The sequence below is a fragment of the Centropristis striata genome, chromosome 23 (genome assembly GCF_030273125.1).
Source record: "Centropristis striata isolate RG_2023a ecotype Rhode Island chromosome 23, C.striata_1.0, whole genome shotgun sequence".
NCBI classification, from domain to species: domain Eukaryota; kingdom Metazoa; phylum Chordata; class Actinopteri; order Perciformes; family Serranidae; genus Centropristis; species Centropristis striata.
The window spans coordinates 3,053,568-3,070,136 of record NC_081539.1 but is presented as its reverse complement, the minus strand read 5'-3'; the positions used below and the strand labels follow the sequence as shown (position 1 = coordinate 3,070,136).

Here is a 16,569-nt window from a genome sequence, read left to right as displayed (position 1 = left end):
TAGCTTAACAAGCTACTTAGCTAAATACTTAGCCAAGAAGTTAGCTAAGTAGTTAGCTTAACAAGCTACTTAGCTAAATACTTAGCTTAGCAAGCTACTTAGCTAAAAATGGATATGGGTCATTTTTCACCATGTTGTGCTTTAGAAGAGTAGTGACACAAAAAGGAATTTTATTAAAAAAATGAATAAAGGAAAACATAAAATTAGGAAAACACAAACTAATTGAGGAAAACCTGGAATACTGAATGATGAACATAATTTATTGCAAAGATATAGAACATAAAACTCACACATATCGGGTCACTTTAGACCCCTGTTGTGCATCAAAGGGTTAAGTAACATGGAACCATTGGAGAGAAACAAATACTGGAGTGATGTGTAACGTATGTGGTTTATACTTATTTTGCCTTACTGAACTATTTTCTCAATCATTTGGTAAGTATGAATGATCAACACACTATCCTCTGCCTATTGCTGGGCTTACACCAAAAGATTCCCCCAATCCTAGCCACAACAAACCAGAATAAAAAGAAGTGGGGAAGATGGAAGACGGAGTGAGGGAAAGATTACAGTCGGGAGAAATAGAAGGCCAAGTTGCTAAATCTCATGTTTGGGACACTTTATGTGAGGTAGTTAGTGCAGTAGACCAGCTATTCTCAACCTTAGGGTCCCGACCCCAATTGGGGTCGGAAGATGATTTCTGGGGGTCGCCAAATCATTTTGAAGTCAGCTCTGTCTCCACTGTGTTAAAGTGTTCATGTGTTAATGTGTTTTAGTCTTTTTGGTCATTTGCGTCTTTTTTGGTAATTTTATGTCTTTTTTGGTCATTTTGTGTCTTTTTTTGGTTCATTTTGTGTCTTTTTTTGGTTCATTTTGTGTCTTTTTTTGATCATTTTGTGGTGAATTTGTGTTTTTTTTGGTCATTTTGTTTCTTTTTTGGGTCATTTTGTGTTTTTTGGTCTATTTGTGTCTTTATGTGGTCATTTTTTGTCATTTGGGGGTCAATTTGAGTCCTTTTTTGCTTAATTTTATGTGATTTTTTGGTCATTTTGTGTCTTTTTTGATCATTTTGTGTCATTTTGTGGTCAATTTGATTCTTTTTTGGGTAATTTTGTGTCTTTTCTGACAAATCCCAAAGGATCAAGTCTAGGCGACAGCAGCATTGGTTACTTGAAATAAACATATCCACACCATGAACCTAAAGGGCTGGTGACAATACTCCATCGTTCATGGAGACGCAGAAATATGCAGAGATTCAAAATGCATAGCTGGATGAAAAAAAACTAAAAACCATTATTTTGGAGACAATTCCATAACAATGACAGAAAGAGAAGAGTGAGTTCCCCAACTGACCAATCACTGATTACTTGGTCCTGACTCAACCAAACAGTGCAGACCATAACTTGTGTAAATGAAGACCTGTGCTTTCGTACCTCTCTGTTCCTTGATGATCCTCTGGGTGACTTTGTCCACAGAGCAGATCTTGGTGCTGAAGTCCTCCACGTACTCCTGCATCAGGCTGAACTCCTCCGGACGGCTCCTCAGGCCTCGTACCGAGTTAGCCACCGCCCTCACCGTCTCCCCCATCCTGCTCAGGAAGCCTGGACCCTGCTTCTTATGGGACACCAGCTCCTGCACACACACACACACACACACACACACACACACACACATAAGCTTTAATCAAGCTGTGCATTCATTTTGATCAAGCTACAATATGTTTACAGTAGTCTAAACCAGTGGTTCCCAACCTTTTTCTTGGGGGACCCACATTGTTACCATTGTAAACTTTGGCGACCCCCCCATCGTCCATTGCTTCTATGAAGCCGAACTCAATGTGACTTTCATGGTACCCTCTCTTTTTATTTTTGAGATATTCAGCATTTTCTTCTCCCTGACGCTTCGCCATTTTTCCATTAGCTCTGTGTTTCTGTTGTTAGGTGAGATTACCGCTAGGCGAGGTTACCGCTAGGCGAGGTTACCGCTAGGTGAGGTTACCGCTAGGTGAGGTTACCGCCAGGTGAGGTTACCTCTAGGTGAGGTAACCACTAGGTGAGGCTACCGCCAGGTGAGGTTACCGCCAGGTGAGGTTACCGCCAGGTGAGGTTACCGCGAGGTGAGGTTACCGCGAGGTGAGGTTACCGCTAGGTGAGGCTACCGCCAGGTGAGGTTACCGCCAGGTGAGGTTACCGCCAGGTGAGGTTACCGCTAGGTGAGGTTACCGCTAGGTGAGGTTACTACTAGGTGAGGTTACCGCCAGGTGAGGATACCGCCAGGTGAGGTTACCGCCAGGTGAGGATACCGCCAGGTGAGGTTACCGCTAGGTGAGGTTACCGCTAGGTGAGGATACCGCCAGGTGAGGTTACCGCGAGGTGAGGTTACCGCTAGGTGAGGTTACCGCTAGGTGAGGTTACCACTAGGTGAGGTTACCACTAGGTGAGGTTACCGCCAGGTGAGGTTACCGCCAGGTGAGGTTACTGCCAGGTGAGGTTACCACTAGGTGAGGTTACCGCCAGGTGAGGTTACCGCCAGGTGAGGTTACTGCCAGGTGAGGTTACCGCGAGGTGAGGTTACCACGAGGTGGGGTTACCGCTAGGTGAGGTTACCACGAGGTGGGGTTACCGCTAGGTGAGGTTACCGCTAGGTGAGGTTACCACGAGGTGGGGTTACCGCTAGGTGAGGTTACCACGAGGTGGGGTTACCGCTAGGTGATACGTTAGCAGAAATACTGCAACTGTCAAAGAGTAGTTTGCACTTTGAATAAGGAGTTTTCTGATGGAGAAGAGGGAGAGACAGACCTGAGCAGTGAGGAAGACTTTGAAGTGCTGGCTGTAAGACAGAATAGGATGCACTGAGATCTTGTTGAGGAAGCGGTGCAGAGCTTTCCTCCTGGTCTCGATGAAGTCGTCGTTGAAGCGCTCCACCATGCCTTTCATCACAAACTTCTCAGGCAGCGGCTGAACACACACATTCACAAACATTAAACACTATAAACTGAAGTGTTGGACAAACATAGACACTGCACAACACAGCATGTAATGTTTTTCCTCTGTATTTTTGATAATATGGGGGTCTCTCAGCAGTCTCCAGAACAGAAGTGTCATTCAATCACTGATAATACAGTAATCTCCAAAATGTCTACAGTTTTTTAAACCACCAGCATATAAAAGGTGGTATTCTAGAAGGATTTCTGCCCATCTTTATCAGTTTAAAGGGTCAGAAATATTTATTACATATTTGGCATCAAATCTGTGTAACAAACAGTGTTGGGGGTAACCAGGCGGCAACCTCCTGGTCTGAGCAGGGAGGCAAATCAGGAAGTGCCTAAAGCTGCATTCTACTGAAAATTCCAGCAGGGGGGGCTGAGTATGGCTGCAAATACATTTTAGTCCATTCATTCCAATGCAAAATGACAAAACTTCTCACTTGATTTATTACCTCAGAATTTTTTTTACGACACTATGGTCTCAATCACTAGTAAAAAATCTTACTAGAGTACCTTACCAGCTTTCAGATGGTTTAGTCCTATGTGGTATCTACTGGACTGAAAATTCACTGCCCCCAACTAAAAAGACAGTAAAAAGGGGGGGTGGAGTTCAAATTTATAGGCCTGTGTGTTTCTTATTTGTGTATGTGATAGGAGGAGGGTCAGATGAATTTTAAATTTGTCTGGAGTGTATTTCTAGACAAGGAGATTGTGCATGTAATGAGGAGGTTAAGATTAAAAAAAAATGTTGAAAAATGTATTTGAAAAGGTCATTACTGGAAAAAATCTCATGTTTTTCATCTGTTAAGAGTACATGACCATTGAATATCTGATAAATGTATCTGTATTTAGGTACATTCCTATCACATTAGCATTAACAACTATGAATATTTCTGTAGTGGAATAAGCACGTCTGAGGTTTCTACAAGCTGATTTTCCTACTGAATGACAATAAATGTTAAACCAACGGAATCTCGGATGGTAAGAAAAAAAGGCTCCACAAATCCTAAACCTCCACCGAGGGCTTTGGAAAGTGTCTGGCAGTAAAGTTGAGTAAGTGTGACTTGTGGTGAAAGAGCTCAAAGAGCCAGAACAGATGAGTTCAGCAGCTGTGTGGTGTGCTGATACATACGTGGACGATGAGTGTCGGGTGATTTTCTTCCAGTCTGCCTCGGAGCCAGATGAAGTCCTGGTAGCGCCGGCGGACCTCGTACTCACTGGAGTCAAACTCGCTCCTCGTGGTCTGCTCAGAGAGACGACACATATCTTTATTAAGACACTATGAAGCTGGTAGAGAGCAACACACAGACCTGAGTCCATATTCATCAAGTGTCCCAGTACGAATTATTCATGTTTAAGAAGCACTTCCATTACATTTTATTGGTTACGTGTACAATAAGATGGGGCAAAAATTAAAAAAATAAATATAGAGACTGTAGGGCTGCACGATTATGGCCATAGTGATAATCACAATTATTCATCATGTTAGGGAAAACATCTGTATTTTTATTGCACTACTTTTAAACAAACAATAGGAACAGTTTTTAGTGTCTGGTGCTTGTTGTAAAAAAACAGAACATACACTAAGTGAACACCTCCTGCAGCAGCAGCACATACACACTGTACTGCTACAGAGCTAACTGTTAGCCTGTTAGCACATACACAATGTACTGCTACAGAGCTAACTGTTAGCCTGTTAGCACATACACAATGTACTGCTACAGAGCTAACTGTTAGCCTGTTAGCACATACACACTGTACTGCTACAGAGCTAACTGTTAGCCTGTTAGCACATACACACTGTACTGCTACAGAGCTAACTGTTAGCCTGTTAGCACATACACACTGTACTGCTACAGAGCTAACTGTTAGCCTGTTAGCACATACACACTGTACTGCTACAGAGTTTCCTGTTAGCACATACACACTGTGCTGCTACAGAGCTAACTGTTAGCCTGTTAGCACATACACACTGTACTGCTACAGAGCTAACTGTTAGCCTGTTAGCACATACACACTGTGCTGCTACAGAGCTAACTGTTAGCCTGTTAGCACATACACACTGTACTGCTACAGAGCTAACTGTTAGCCTGTTAGCACATACGCACTGTACTGCTACAGAGCTAACTGTTAGCCTGTTAGCATATACACACTGTACTGCTTGCCCCATCTGTTAGCATATACACACTGTACTGCTACAGAGCTAACTGTTAGCCTGTTATCAATTTGCAGACTGGACGCTAAGGGGTTAACATCCCCTCTGGCTCTGGAGAGACTGCTGCAGGAGGACTGAGCCGCTTCAACTCGTTCTTACTCGTCTTAACGAGCCGCCGGCCCGTTAAGAAGCTAATGTGAGATTTTGATAGAATCTCAGCCGAACGGTGTCCGATTTGGGATACAGTTACGCTAGCTTCAATCTTATTGTATTCCTATAGAACTGTTGGTTGTGACAGAATCATCAAAGCTGAAAAGCTGCAGGTTCTTTAAGTAACAACAGGTGATAAAAGGTTTCTACTCTGAGATTTTTTGGCCAATTGGCACTAATCTCCAGCTGTGAGACACTTGATAAAAAGGGTCAGTTCACAGGAACACTAACAGTGTGTTCAGACCGGACGCGTAGCGAATATTTTGCGCGACAAGATTACATACAAAGTCAATGCAAACACGCGAATAGACGCGAATTTTTGCCGGCGGCGCGAATCGCGGGTTTCGCGCGACACGAATGTCGCGGCGCGAATGAAACAACGCGAATTCGCGTGAGTTCAATAAATTCAACTTTGGCGAAATATTCGCGTGACGCTGTGTCGGGACAGCCTATCAGCGTTGAGATTCTGGACGACAGTGACGTCATGCATCCCGGGAACCCGCCTATTCCGGAAAAATGGAGGAGAAACTTATTGTTGCGGTCTGTGGGCTTCCCGAGCTTTTTGACACATCATCATCCTCCTACCGCAACCGGAACCATAAAGATCTTGCCTGGAGGAGGGTGAGTGAGGTCACCGGTCTGCCTGGTAAGTTGTGACAATGTGATTTCAGCTATCTGTTGTGTCATGGTTGATGACAGAATGAAATGGAGGGAATTATTTGGCGCTAAATAGTCTCTTGGGTGAAAATTCGCGAGTTATTTACTCGCGCGAGTGACGCGTATAAATTCAACTACTCGCGCGACGCGAAAATTCGCTATGCGTCCGGTCTGAACACACGGTAAGACCTCGTCACCTTGGTGACGACTCGATACATGATGAAGGTCTCGATGGCGGTGACGTGGCTCTCTGGGTTATCAACAGTGATGAAGAGGTCTTTGGTGTCCTGCTGCTCCTCCTCCTCCTCCAGTCTGTAGTGGTTGACCATGGAGCTGGGAGAGTTTGGCATGGAGCTTCCATCTGCCAGGGAAGTGTTCTGGACCAATGAGATAACAGAAGATTAATGACAAACACAAGTTATACAACTTATGTTGGTTAGTTGGTTTTCTTCATTCAGTGGTGCAGGTTTTTACTGCAACGGGATTCAAGTTTGAGTTAGTTACACGAGTGAAAAACATTCTCACACAGTTCTCTGCTGGAGGCAGTATCAAAATGAGAAAAAAAAGACATAACATTACTAAAAAAAGACACAAAATGATAGAAAAAAAACTAAATTACTTAAAAAAGACACAAAATGACCAAAAAAAGACACAAAGTTACAAAAAAAGGACACTAATTTACCAAAAAAGACACAAAATTATTTTAAAAAAAGACACACAATGACAAAAAATTACAAAAAAAGACGCAAAATGGCAAAAAAATACACAGAATCACCAAAAAAGACGCAAGACGCATTATTTTTGTTTTTTTTTTGGTATTTTTTTGTTTTGTTTGTGTGTGGAAGGTCCCTTTAATTACTTTTTTTTTTTGGTAATTTTGTGTCTTTTTCTAATAATTTTGTGTATTTTTTGGTAAATTTGTGTCTTCTTTTGGTAATTTTGTTACTTCTTTAAGTCATTTAGTTTTTTCCTGTCATTTTGTGTCTTTTTTTGTCATTTTATGTCTTTTTTTTAAAGTAATTAAGTGTTTTTTTTCAGTCATTTTGTGTGTTTTTTGTCATTTTGTGTCTTCTTTTGGTCATTTTGTGTCTTTTTTAAGTAATTTAGTTTTTTCCCTGTTGTTATGTGTCTTTTTTTGTAATTTTATGTCTTTTTTTAGTAATTTTGTGTCTTTTTTTGGTAATTTTGTTACTTCTTTAAGTCATTTAGTTTTTTCCTGTCATTTTGTGTCTTTTTTTGTCATTTTATGTCTTTTTTTTAAGTAATTAGGTGTTTTTTTCAGTCATTTTGTGTGTTTTTTGTCATTTTGTGTCTTCTTTTGGTCATTTTGTGTCTTTTTTAAGTAATTTAGTTTTTTTCCCTGTTGTTTTGTGTCTTTTTTTTTGTAATTCTGTGTCTTTTTTTTGTAATTTTGTGTCTTTTTTTTGTCATTTTGATACTTCCTCCAGCAGCCCCTAGGTAATTTGAGTTTGAGACCCCTACATTAAACCATCTTTCTTAGGTTCCAAGTACACCCTGTATTTCAAAATTCAAAAGTAATCTCTTAAATCTGCTTGTGCCATATTTAGTGTCAAAACGAAAAAGATGCCTTCTTGTGTTGTCTTTTGGTGGTTTCAATGACCAAAAACAAAAGTAAGCATAAAGCCAAGTCATTAATCTCTGAGCATACTGTTCCTCAGTACAATCTTTGTAGACTCTGTCACACATCAGCAGCCATTGTTTCTGTACAAAGCAGCGTCCTGACAAATCAGCAGGATGCACCATTGTCCTGCTTCCAGGCATTAAAGCTCGTCAGCTCTGCAGAAAAGCAGCACTTTTAGCAAATTTTCTTCCTGGATAGGCCCATCCTGACTCCAGCAGCCGGACATACTGCTTATTAAACCATGCATCAATCAGCGCTCCTCAACATGGACAGCTGTTTTGCACACATGCAGTTTATCTCTGAAGTATTCAGAAACACTTCCTGCGTGGGGTCATGTGTGAATGGAAACAGAAATCAATATTCACAGAAATATGTGCCACCAATTTCCCAACTTAACACGTTCAACATTTCAGGTAAAATGCCATGTCATGTAGAAATAGTTCCTCTTTTTATATCAGGGGTCTCAAACTCAAATTACCTGGGGGCTGCTGGAGGCAGGATCAAAATGACCAAAAAAACGATACAAAATTACAAAAAAAAAGACACAAAATGACAAAAAGACACAAAAGGACTGAAAAAACACTAAATTACTTAAATAAAGACAAGAAATTACCAAAAAATACACAAAAAATACAAAAAAAGACACAAAATTACAAAAAAAGACACAAAATCACAGAAAAAAAACTAAATTACTTAAAAAAATACACAAAATTATTTAAAAAAGACACAAAATGACAGAAAAAAACCTAAATTACTTAAAAAAAAGAAACAAAATGACAAAAGAAAGACACAAAGTGACCAAAAAATACACAAAATGACCCCAAAAAATACACAAAAAGACAAAAAAGACACAAAATTACTAAAAAAAAAAAAAGACACAATGACAGAAAAAACTAAATTATTTTAAAAATACACAATTTTTTTTTTTAAAAAGACACAAAATTATTTAAAAAAAAGACACAAAATTATTCAAAAAAGACAAAATGACCGAAAAAACTTAAATTACTTAAAAAAAGAAACAAAATTTACTAAAAAAAGACACAAATTTACTAAAAAAGACACAAAATTATTTAAAAAAAGACACAAAATGACCCAAATTTATTAAAAAAAGACACAAAATTATTTAAAAAAGACACAAATGACCAAAAAAAGTAATTAAAGGGACCTTCCACACACGCCATGGTAAAGCACCATTCATATAAAACTCACATTAAACTTTCATATCAAGGTGGGGGCCACAAAATATCATCACGAGGCCCACAATTGGCCCCCGGGCTGCCAGTTTGAGACCCCTGGTATAAGTGGTAATATGAAGAGCCGTTTGGGAGCCTAAAGAGCGGCTCTTCTTGGTGAGCTGAGACAAATGATCCGGATCACTAATAAGAGACCAGATCCCCATCACTACGGTGTATGTAGTGGATCTTAGAGCAGCAGGTAACAGTAAGAGGCTAACACCTGATGCTAACATGCTAACATGCTAATACGCTCCACAGGGAGAGAATCTCTACTGGAATGGTGACATCATTCATTGTAAACAGACTTTTACAACTAGTCTCTATTCAAATGATCCAACATGCAAACAGCAGTGAAGTGTAGTGGTTCAGGCCTGCAGCCTGTTGCCACTGGCAACAGCTGAGCAGCTGCTGAGTCAGCAGCCCCGCCCCCCCCCCCCCCGCACGCCACGACTCCACACTACAGCCCCGCCCCCCAGCGTGATGGGATCTGACCTCTCTCTGCTCTTACTGCACACAGCAGCTCTGGAAACAACAGGCTGATTTCAACCAAACGTACATGTGAAGACACTCAGACATCAAACATAGATCTGAGTAAGATGAAATATCATAGATCAGGGGTCTCAAACTTGAGGCCCGCGGGCCAATTGTGGCCCTCGTGACGATATTTTGTGGCCCCCACCTTGATATGAAACTTTAATGTGAGTTTTATATGAATGGCACTTTACTGTTTTGTGTGTGGAAGGTCCCTTTAATTACTTTTTTTGGTCATTTTGTGTCTTTTTTGTAATAATTTTGTGTCTTTTTTTAGAAATTTTCAGTATTTTTTTGGTCATTTTGGGTCTTTTTTTAGTTCATTTTGTGTCTTTTTAAAAATAATTTTGTGTCTTTTTGGGTCATGTTGTTTCGTTTTTAAGTAATTTAGTTTTTTTTCTGTCATTTTGGGTCTTTTTTTGGTTCATTTTGTGTCTTTTTAAAAATAATTTTGTGTCTTTCTTAAAATAATTTTGTGTCTTTTTTAAGTAATTTAGTGTTTTTTTTCTGTCATTTTGTGTCTTTTTTTGGTAATTTTGTGTCTTTTTTTGGGTAATTTTGTGTTTTTTGTAATTTTGTGTCTTTATTTTGGTAGTTTTGTGTCTTTTTTGAATAATGTGTCTTTTTTAATAATAATGTGTCTTTTTTAATAATTTTGTGTCTTTTTTGGTAATTCTGTGTCTTTTTTTGGTAATTTTGTCTTTTTTAAATAGTTTTGTGTCTCTTTTAATCATTTTGGGTCTTTTTTAAATAATTCTGCGTCTTTTTATTGTAATTTTGTGTGTTTTTTTTTGTGTATTTTTTCCTTTTTGTAATAATTTTGTGTCTTTTTTTAGTAGTCTTGTGTCTTTTTTGGTTATTTTATGTCTTATTTTGTCATTCTGATACTGCCTCCAGCGGCCCCCAGGGTAATTTGAGTTTGAGACCCCTGATCTACATACAGATAAAAATATTTGTAGCTGTATCAAGAAAAGTTGACTAGTTTTTTAGTCTGACTTTGCTGGTTTCTAGAAATATAATGCCTACACATATCATTATGTCAAGATGATGGCTCTAGCATTTACTGATTATTAATTCAAGAATATTTTTCAACATATTGAGAAAATAGGTCACGTGTATATCATTAGAATCAAGAAAAAGTCACTTTTTATTAGTTAGAATACACTAATTCTAAGATATTTGTGGGTTCATTAAGATTAGATATTTTTACTTGTTTTGGAAAGTCTTGACAAGCCAAATTTTCTTGTTCCATTGGCAGATAAATTTGCTATTTTTCAGCAAAATACGCCTAATTTTTGTACTTTTTTTTCTTGTTTTTAAGAGCTGACTTTTTGCAGTGTATCGTCTAATCCGAATTCCCAAAATCCAGAGATTAATCTTTGCATTTTTGCATCTTTCCTCAGTGAGGATGTGAACCTTTGCACCAGGTGTCATGTGTTGATGGCGGTGACTTGTTGTAAATGGAACAGTTAAAGTAAAACCATCATGTGACGTGCATCAAGTGCTTCCTCCGACAGTTAGGAAGTGTCGTGCTGCAGCCTGTTAACAGATCACACAGAATATTTCTACTCTGAATAAAGTAAAAGATGTCAGGACAGGACAGGTCTGACTAGGGTTGAAAAATTTCACAAAATAAAGGTTGGCCCTTAACTTAAATATAGTTATAATCGAGGTGTGAATCAGCATATCACACTGTATGCTGTTTTAGTTTTTTGTGCCACTGCAGTAAAGGAGATTATTTTGTTATGTTTGTCTCAAACTCAAATTACCTGGGGGCCGCTAGAGGCAGTATCAAAATGACCAAAAAAAGACACAAAATGACAAAAAGACACAAAAGGACTGAAAAAACACTAAATTACTTAAATAAAGACAAAAAATACACAAAAAATACAAACAAAAAAAGACACAAAATTACAACTAAAAAAAAACAAACTAAATTACTTAAAAAAGAAACAAACTGACCAAATAATACACAAAATGACCCAAAAAAAATACACAAAAATACAAAAAAGACACAAAATTACTAAAAAAAAAGACACAATGACAGAAAAAAAACCGAAATTACTTAAAAAATACACAAAATTATTTAAAAAAGAGACAAAATGACAGAAAAAACCTAAATTACTTAAAAAAGAAACAAAATGACCAAAAAATACACAAAATGACCCCAAAAAATACACAAAAATACAAAAAAAATTAAAAAAAAGACACAAAATTACTAAAAAAAAAAGACACAATGACAGAAAAAAAAAAAAATTACTTAAAAAATACACAAAATTAAATTAAAAAATTAAAAGTAAATAATATGAGTACTTAGACTGTGTTGTGCTTGTACTGTTTTGATTGAAATTGTTTTCTGTGTAGGTTGAAATGTTGTTAGAAATCAAGGTAGAAATCAACACAGCCACAGTGCTTTTATTTTGAAATGTGGATGTGGTGTTTTAAGGCCAAGTAACAGCTTCCCTTGAGGTAATAATAAAACCTTTAAATATGGACGCTGTTGTCCCTGACAACGCCGGTTCACCGGCTGACACTTTTCACATCGAGTCTCACTGTCGTCTCTTATTTTATGGTTCTGAACCACGATCATTAATAAACATGAGGACTGTGGCTCTGATCAGGACCTGATCCTGGAGTTTACTGTGATAAAGTAGACTGAGGCTGCAGTTCTGTTCCAGATTTGCTACTTTAAAGCTCTTAAATCTGCAACTTTTTTCTTGTAGATTTGCCACTTTAATCTAGTAAATTTGCCACTTTTTCTCGTAAATCTGCAACTTTTTTCGCGCAGATTTGCTACTTTAAATCTCTTAAATCTGCAACTTTTTTCATGTAGATTTGCCACTTTAATCTAGTAAATTTGCTACTTTAAATCTCTTAAATCTGCAACTTTTTTCTTGTAGATTTGCCACTTTAATCCAGTAAATTTGCCACTTTTTCTCGTAAATCTGCAACTTTTTTCGCGCAGATTTGCTACTTTAAATCTCTTAAATCTGCAACTTTTTTCTTGTAGATTTGCCACTTTAATCTAGTAAATTTGCCACTTTTTCTCGTAAATCTGCAACTTTTTTCGCGCAGATTTGCTACTTTAAATCTCTTAAATCTGCAACTTTTTTCTTGTAGATTTGCCACTTTAATCTAGTAAATTTGCCACTTTTTCTCGTAAATCTGCAACTTTTTTCGCGCAGATTTGCTACTTTAAATCTCTTAAATCTGCAACTTTTTTCTTGTAGATTTGCCACTTTAATCTAGTAAATTTGCCACTTTTTCTTGTAAATCTGCAACTTTTTTCGCGCAGATTTGCTACTTTAAATCTCTTAAATCTGCAACTTTTTTCTTGTAGATTTGCCACTTTAATCTAGTAAATTTGCCACTTTTTCTCGTAAATCTGCAACTTTTTTCGCGCAGATTTGCTACTTTAAATCTCTTAAATCTGCAACTTTTTTCTTGTAGATTTGCCACTTTAATCTAGTAAATTTGCCACTTTTTCTCGTAAATCTGAAACTTTTTTCGCGCAGATTTGCTACTTTAAATCTCTCAAATCTGCAACTTTTTTTTCTTTCTCCTTTTTCTCGAAATATTACCATCATTTTTATTCATACTTGGCCCTAATATGCCTTAAGTAGACTGAGGCTGCAGTTCTGTTCCAGATTTGTTCGACACCTCCCTTTGTTCACATTCTGACCTAAATCAAGCTGAGCACAAACACAGTAACACAGTATAAAGCTCCTTCACACGATCCTCCAACATTCACACATCAGAGAAAATCCTCTTACACGTGGATTTAATCATTCACTATAGCCTGTAATACGTTATATCTTTTTAATAATACATGCAGCCTATTTCCTTTTAAATGTTGATAAACTAAAGCACCAGTAACCAGTCTTAGCCTAACATGTTTACCTGTTATTAAACCAGTGGTTCCCAACCTTTTTCTTGAGGGACCCACATTTTTACCATTGTAAACTTTGGCGACCCCCCCATCGTCCATTGCTTCTATGAAGCTGAACTCAATGTGACTTTCATGGTACCCTCTCTTTTTCTTTTTGAGATATTCAGCATTTTTGTCTCCCTGACGCTTCGCCATTTTTCCATTAGCTCTGTGTTTCTTTTGTTAGGCGAGGTTGCCGCTAGGTGAGGTTAGCGTTAGGTGAGGTTACCTGTAGGTGAGTTTACCTCTAGGTGAGGTTAACGCTAGGTGAGGTTAACGCTAGGTGAGGTTACCGCTAGGTGAGGTTACCTCTAGGTGAGGTTAACGCTAGGTGAGGTTAACGCTAGGTGAGGTTACCGCTAGGTGAGGTTACCTCTAGGTGAGGTTACCACTAGGTGAGGTTACCTCTAGGTGAGGTTACCGCTAGGCAAGGTTACCGCTAGGTGAGGTTACCTCTAGGTGAGGTTACCGCTAGGCAAGGTTACCGCTAGGTGAGGTTATTGCTAGGTGAGGTTACCGCTAGGTGAGGTTACCACTAGTTGAGGTTACCGCTAGGTGAGTTTACCGCTATGTGAGGTTACCATTAGGTGAGGTTACCGCTAGGTGAGGTTACCGCTAGGTGAGGTTACCTCTAGGCGAGGTTACCGCTAGGTGAGGTTACCGCGAGGAGAGGTTACTGCTAGGTGAGGTTACTGCTAGGTGAGGTTACCACTAGGTGAGGTTACCTCTAGGTGAGGTTACCGCTAGGTGAGGTTACCGCTAGGTGAGGTTAACTCTAGGTGAGGTTACCGCTAGGTGAGGTTACCGCTAGGTGAGGTTACCGCTAGGTGAGGTTACCTCTAGGTGAGGTTACCGCTAGGCAAGGTTACCGCTAGGCGAGGTTACCGCTAGGTGAGGTTAACACTAGGTGAGGTTACCACTAGGTGAGGTTTACTGAGTTTAACTCTAGATGAGGTTACCGCTAGGTGAGGTTACCGCTAGGTGAGGTTACCGCTAGGTGAGGTTTACTGAGTTTAACTCTAGATGAGGTTACCGATAGGTGAGGTTACCGCTAGGTGAGTTTAATTCTAGGTGAGGTTTCCGCTAGGTGAGGTTAACTCTAGGTGAGGTTACCGCTAGGTGAGGTTACCGCTAGGTGAGGTTACCTCTAGGTGAGGTTACCGCTAGGTGAGGTTATTGCTAGGTGAGGTTACCTCTAGGGGAGGTTACCGCTAGGTGAGGTTACCTCTAGGTGAGGTTACCGCGAGGAGAGGTTAACTCTATTTGAGTTTAACTCTAGGTCAGGTTACCACTAGGTCAGGTTACCGCTAGGTGAGGTTACCTCTAGGTGAGGTTACCGCTAGGTGAGGTTACCTCTAGGTGAGGTTACCGCTAGGTGAGGTTACCACTAGGTGAGGTTAACTGAGTTTAACTCTAGGTGAGGTTACCGCTAGGTGAGGTTACCGCTAGGTGAGGTTACCACTAGGTGAGGTTAACTGAGTTTAACTCTAGGTGAGGTTACCGCTAGGTGAGGTTACTGCTAGGTGAGTTTAATTCCAGGTGAGGTTTCCGCTAGGTGAGGTTACCGCTAGGTGAGTTTAATTCCAGGTGAGGTTTCCGCTAGGTGAGGTTACTGCTAGGTGAGTTTAATTCCAGGTGAGGTTTCCGCTAGGTGAGGTTACCGCTAGGTGAGGTTACCTCTAGGTGAGGTTACCACTAGGTGAGGTTACCACTAATTGTGTTACTGACCAGGTGTAGGTCTATCACACAATGGGGCGGAGCTCCGCTAAAAGGCGTCCGATCAGAAACAGTGCAATGCCGCAACACGACCACGTAAATAATCATATTTTGAAAATTGAGAGAGAGAGACGCTTCTTGCTTTGTAGATAGATGTTTGGTGGATGGAAAAAAAGACACATGGATACAGAGATGCTGCACACACACACACACACACACACACACACACACACACACACACACACACACACAATCTGTAGTCAAGTACAATGTGTCACATTCCTGTTTCTGCTCTTCTACTGATAATAAACTCAAAAACAACATGTGGACTGGCAGTTATCAGGCAGTATGAACTCATAATAAATGATATATAAATATATAGATACATATACACACACTGTCAACTTTTTATGCAGTTGTTTGAAATACTTTTGCTAAGTACTAAGCATGTCTCACTTCTTCTAGCAACACAACACACACTCTGGGCCTTTATCAAGTCTTTAGAAACACTTTGCAACAAATGGCCACTAATTTAATACCACATTCAAGTGGTTTTCTAGGCCAACAGGTGAACCAGAGCTCATCATCTCAGGAAGTTATAATAACAGCTATTCTACAGGTTTGCAGCTTATTGAACAGATATTTAATAATCCAACATTTAATAGTAGTTTTGAGCAGCAGCAGAGAGCAGTAGAGGCCAGTCGGTCCTAAGGTCACATCATCAGCTGATCCACATTTAGTTTCCTTATTTCTCTACGTCACAGTGTTTCTCGCCACACACACACACACACTAGAATAAACTTTAAACTGATTATTATTGACAGGTTTTGGGTATGTTTGAGTCCTCGGGGTCAAATCCACGTAGCAACAACTGCAGCTGGATGTGTTGATCCCGAGGCTGTTTCTCGGTAGTTTTCCTGTTTATTTTCTCACCTTGGTGAAAACCTCCAGGTCCTCGTCCTCGTCCAGGTCCAACATGTGTCCCGAGAAGTCCTGGTGTCCCGTCTGTGCGCTCATCTCTCCGTCAGACAGCCTCAGTGAGCTGTGGTCATCAGACTAACCTGGAGACAAACTAACTTCACTAACTACAACTTCACAGCAGCAAGAAGACGCGCAGACGCACCGGAGAGCCACTTCCTCCAGCGCATTTCACAATAAAAGCCTTCAATGCGAGCATTCTGCGGAGCGACTTTTTTTTTTGTCACAATTCGAGAGATTTTCTGTTTTTTCTTTGCGACAGTGATATGTGACAACATGCATGTCGTGTCTTTTTTTTTATGTCTCCTGTACATGTGTTCATTTTAACCAAAGCTTATATCTGCTCAGTTAAAAGGTGTTTTTGCTCATCCAGTGTGATGTTGATTTTTGTAATGCATCAATTTTTTGTCTAACCTCTTTTAAAGGTTTTATATATATAACATATCATATAGTTTAATATTATAACATTATATAGATTATATACAGTATATATATATATATATATACAAAACTTTTTTTTACAATTAACAC

General features: G+C 39.3%; 1 protein-coding gene across 1 annotated transcript in view; it reads right to left on the bottom strand.

Annotated features, from left to right (window-relative positions):
* Positions 1–16,164, bottom strand: part of snx7 (sorting nexin 7) — a 51,294-nt gene extending 35,130 nt beyond the window's left edge. The window contains exons 1-5 of the mRNA XM_059326911.1: positions 15,994–16,164; positions 6,206–6,385; positions 4,119–4,229; positions 2,799–2,957; positions 1,434–1,632 (exon numbers count right to left, since the gene is read on the bottom strand). Of these exons, the coding sequence (XP_059182894.1) occupies positions 1,434–1,632; positions 2,799–2,957; positions 4,119–4,229; positions 6,206–6,385; positions 15,994–16,077 (733 nt within the window). The 5' untranslated portion in view covers positions 16,078–16,164. The remainder of the gene's footprint in view (positions 1–1,433; positions 1,633–2,798; positions 2,958–4,118; positions 4,230–6,205; positions 6,386–15,993) is intronic.
* Positions 16,165–16,569: the final 405 nt, after the last annotated feature.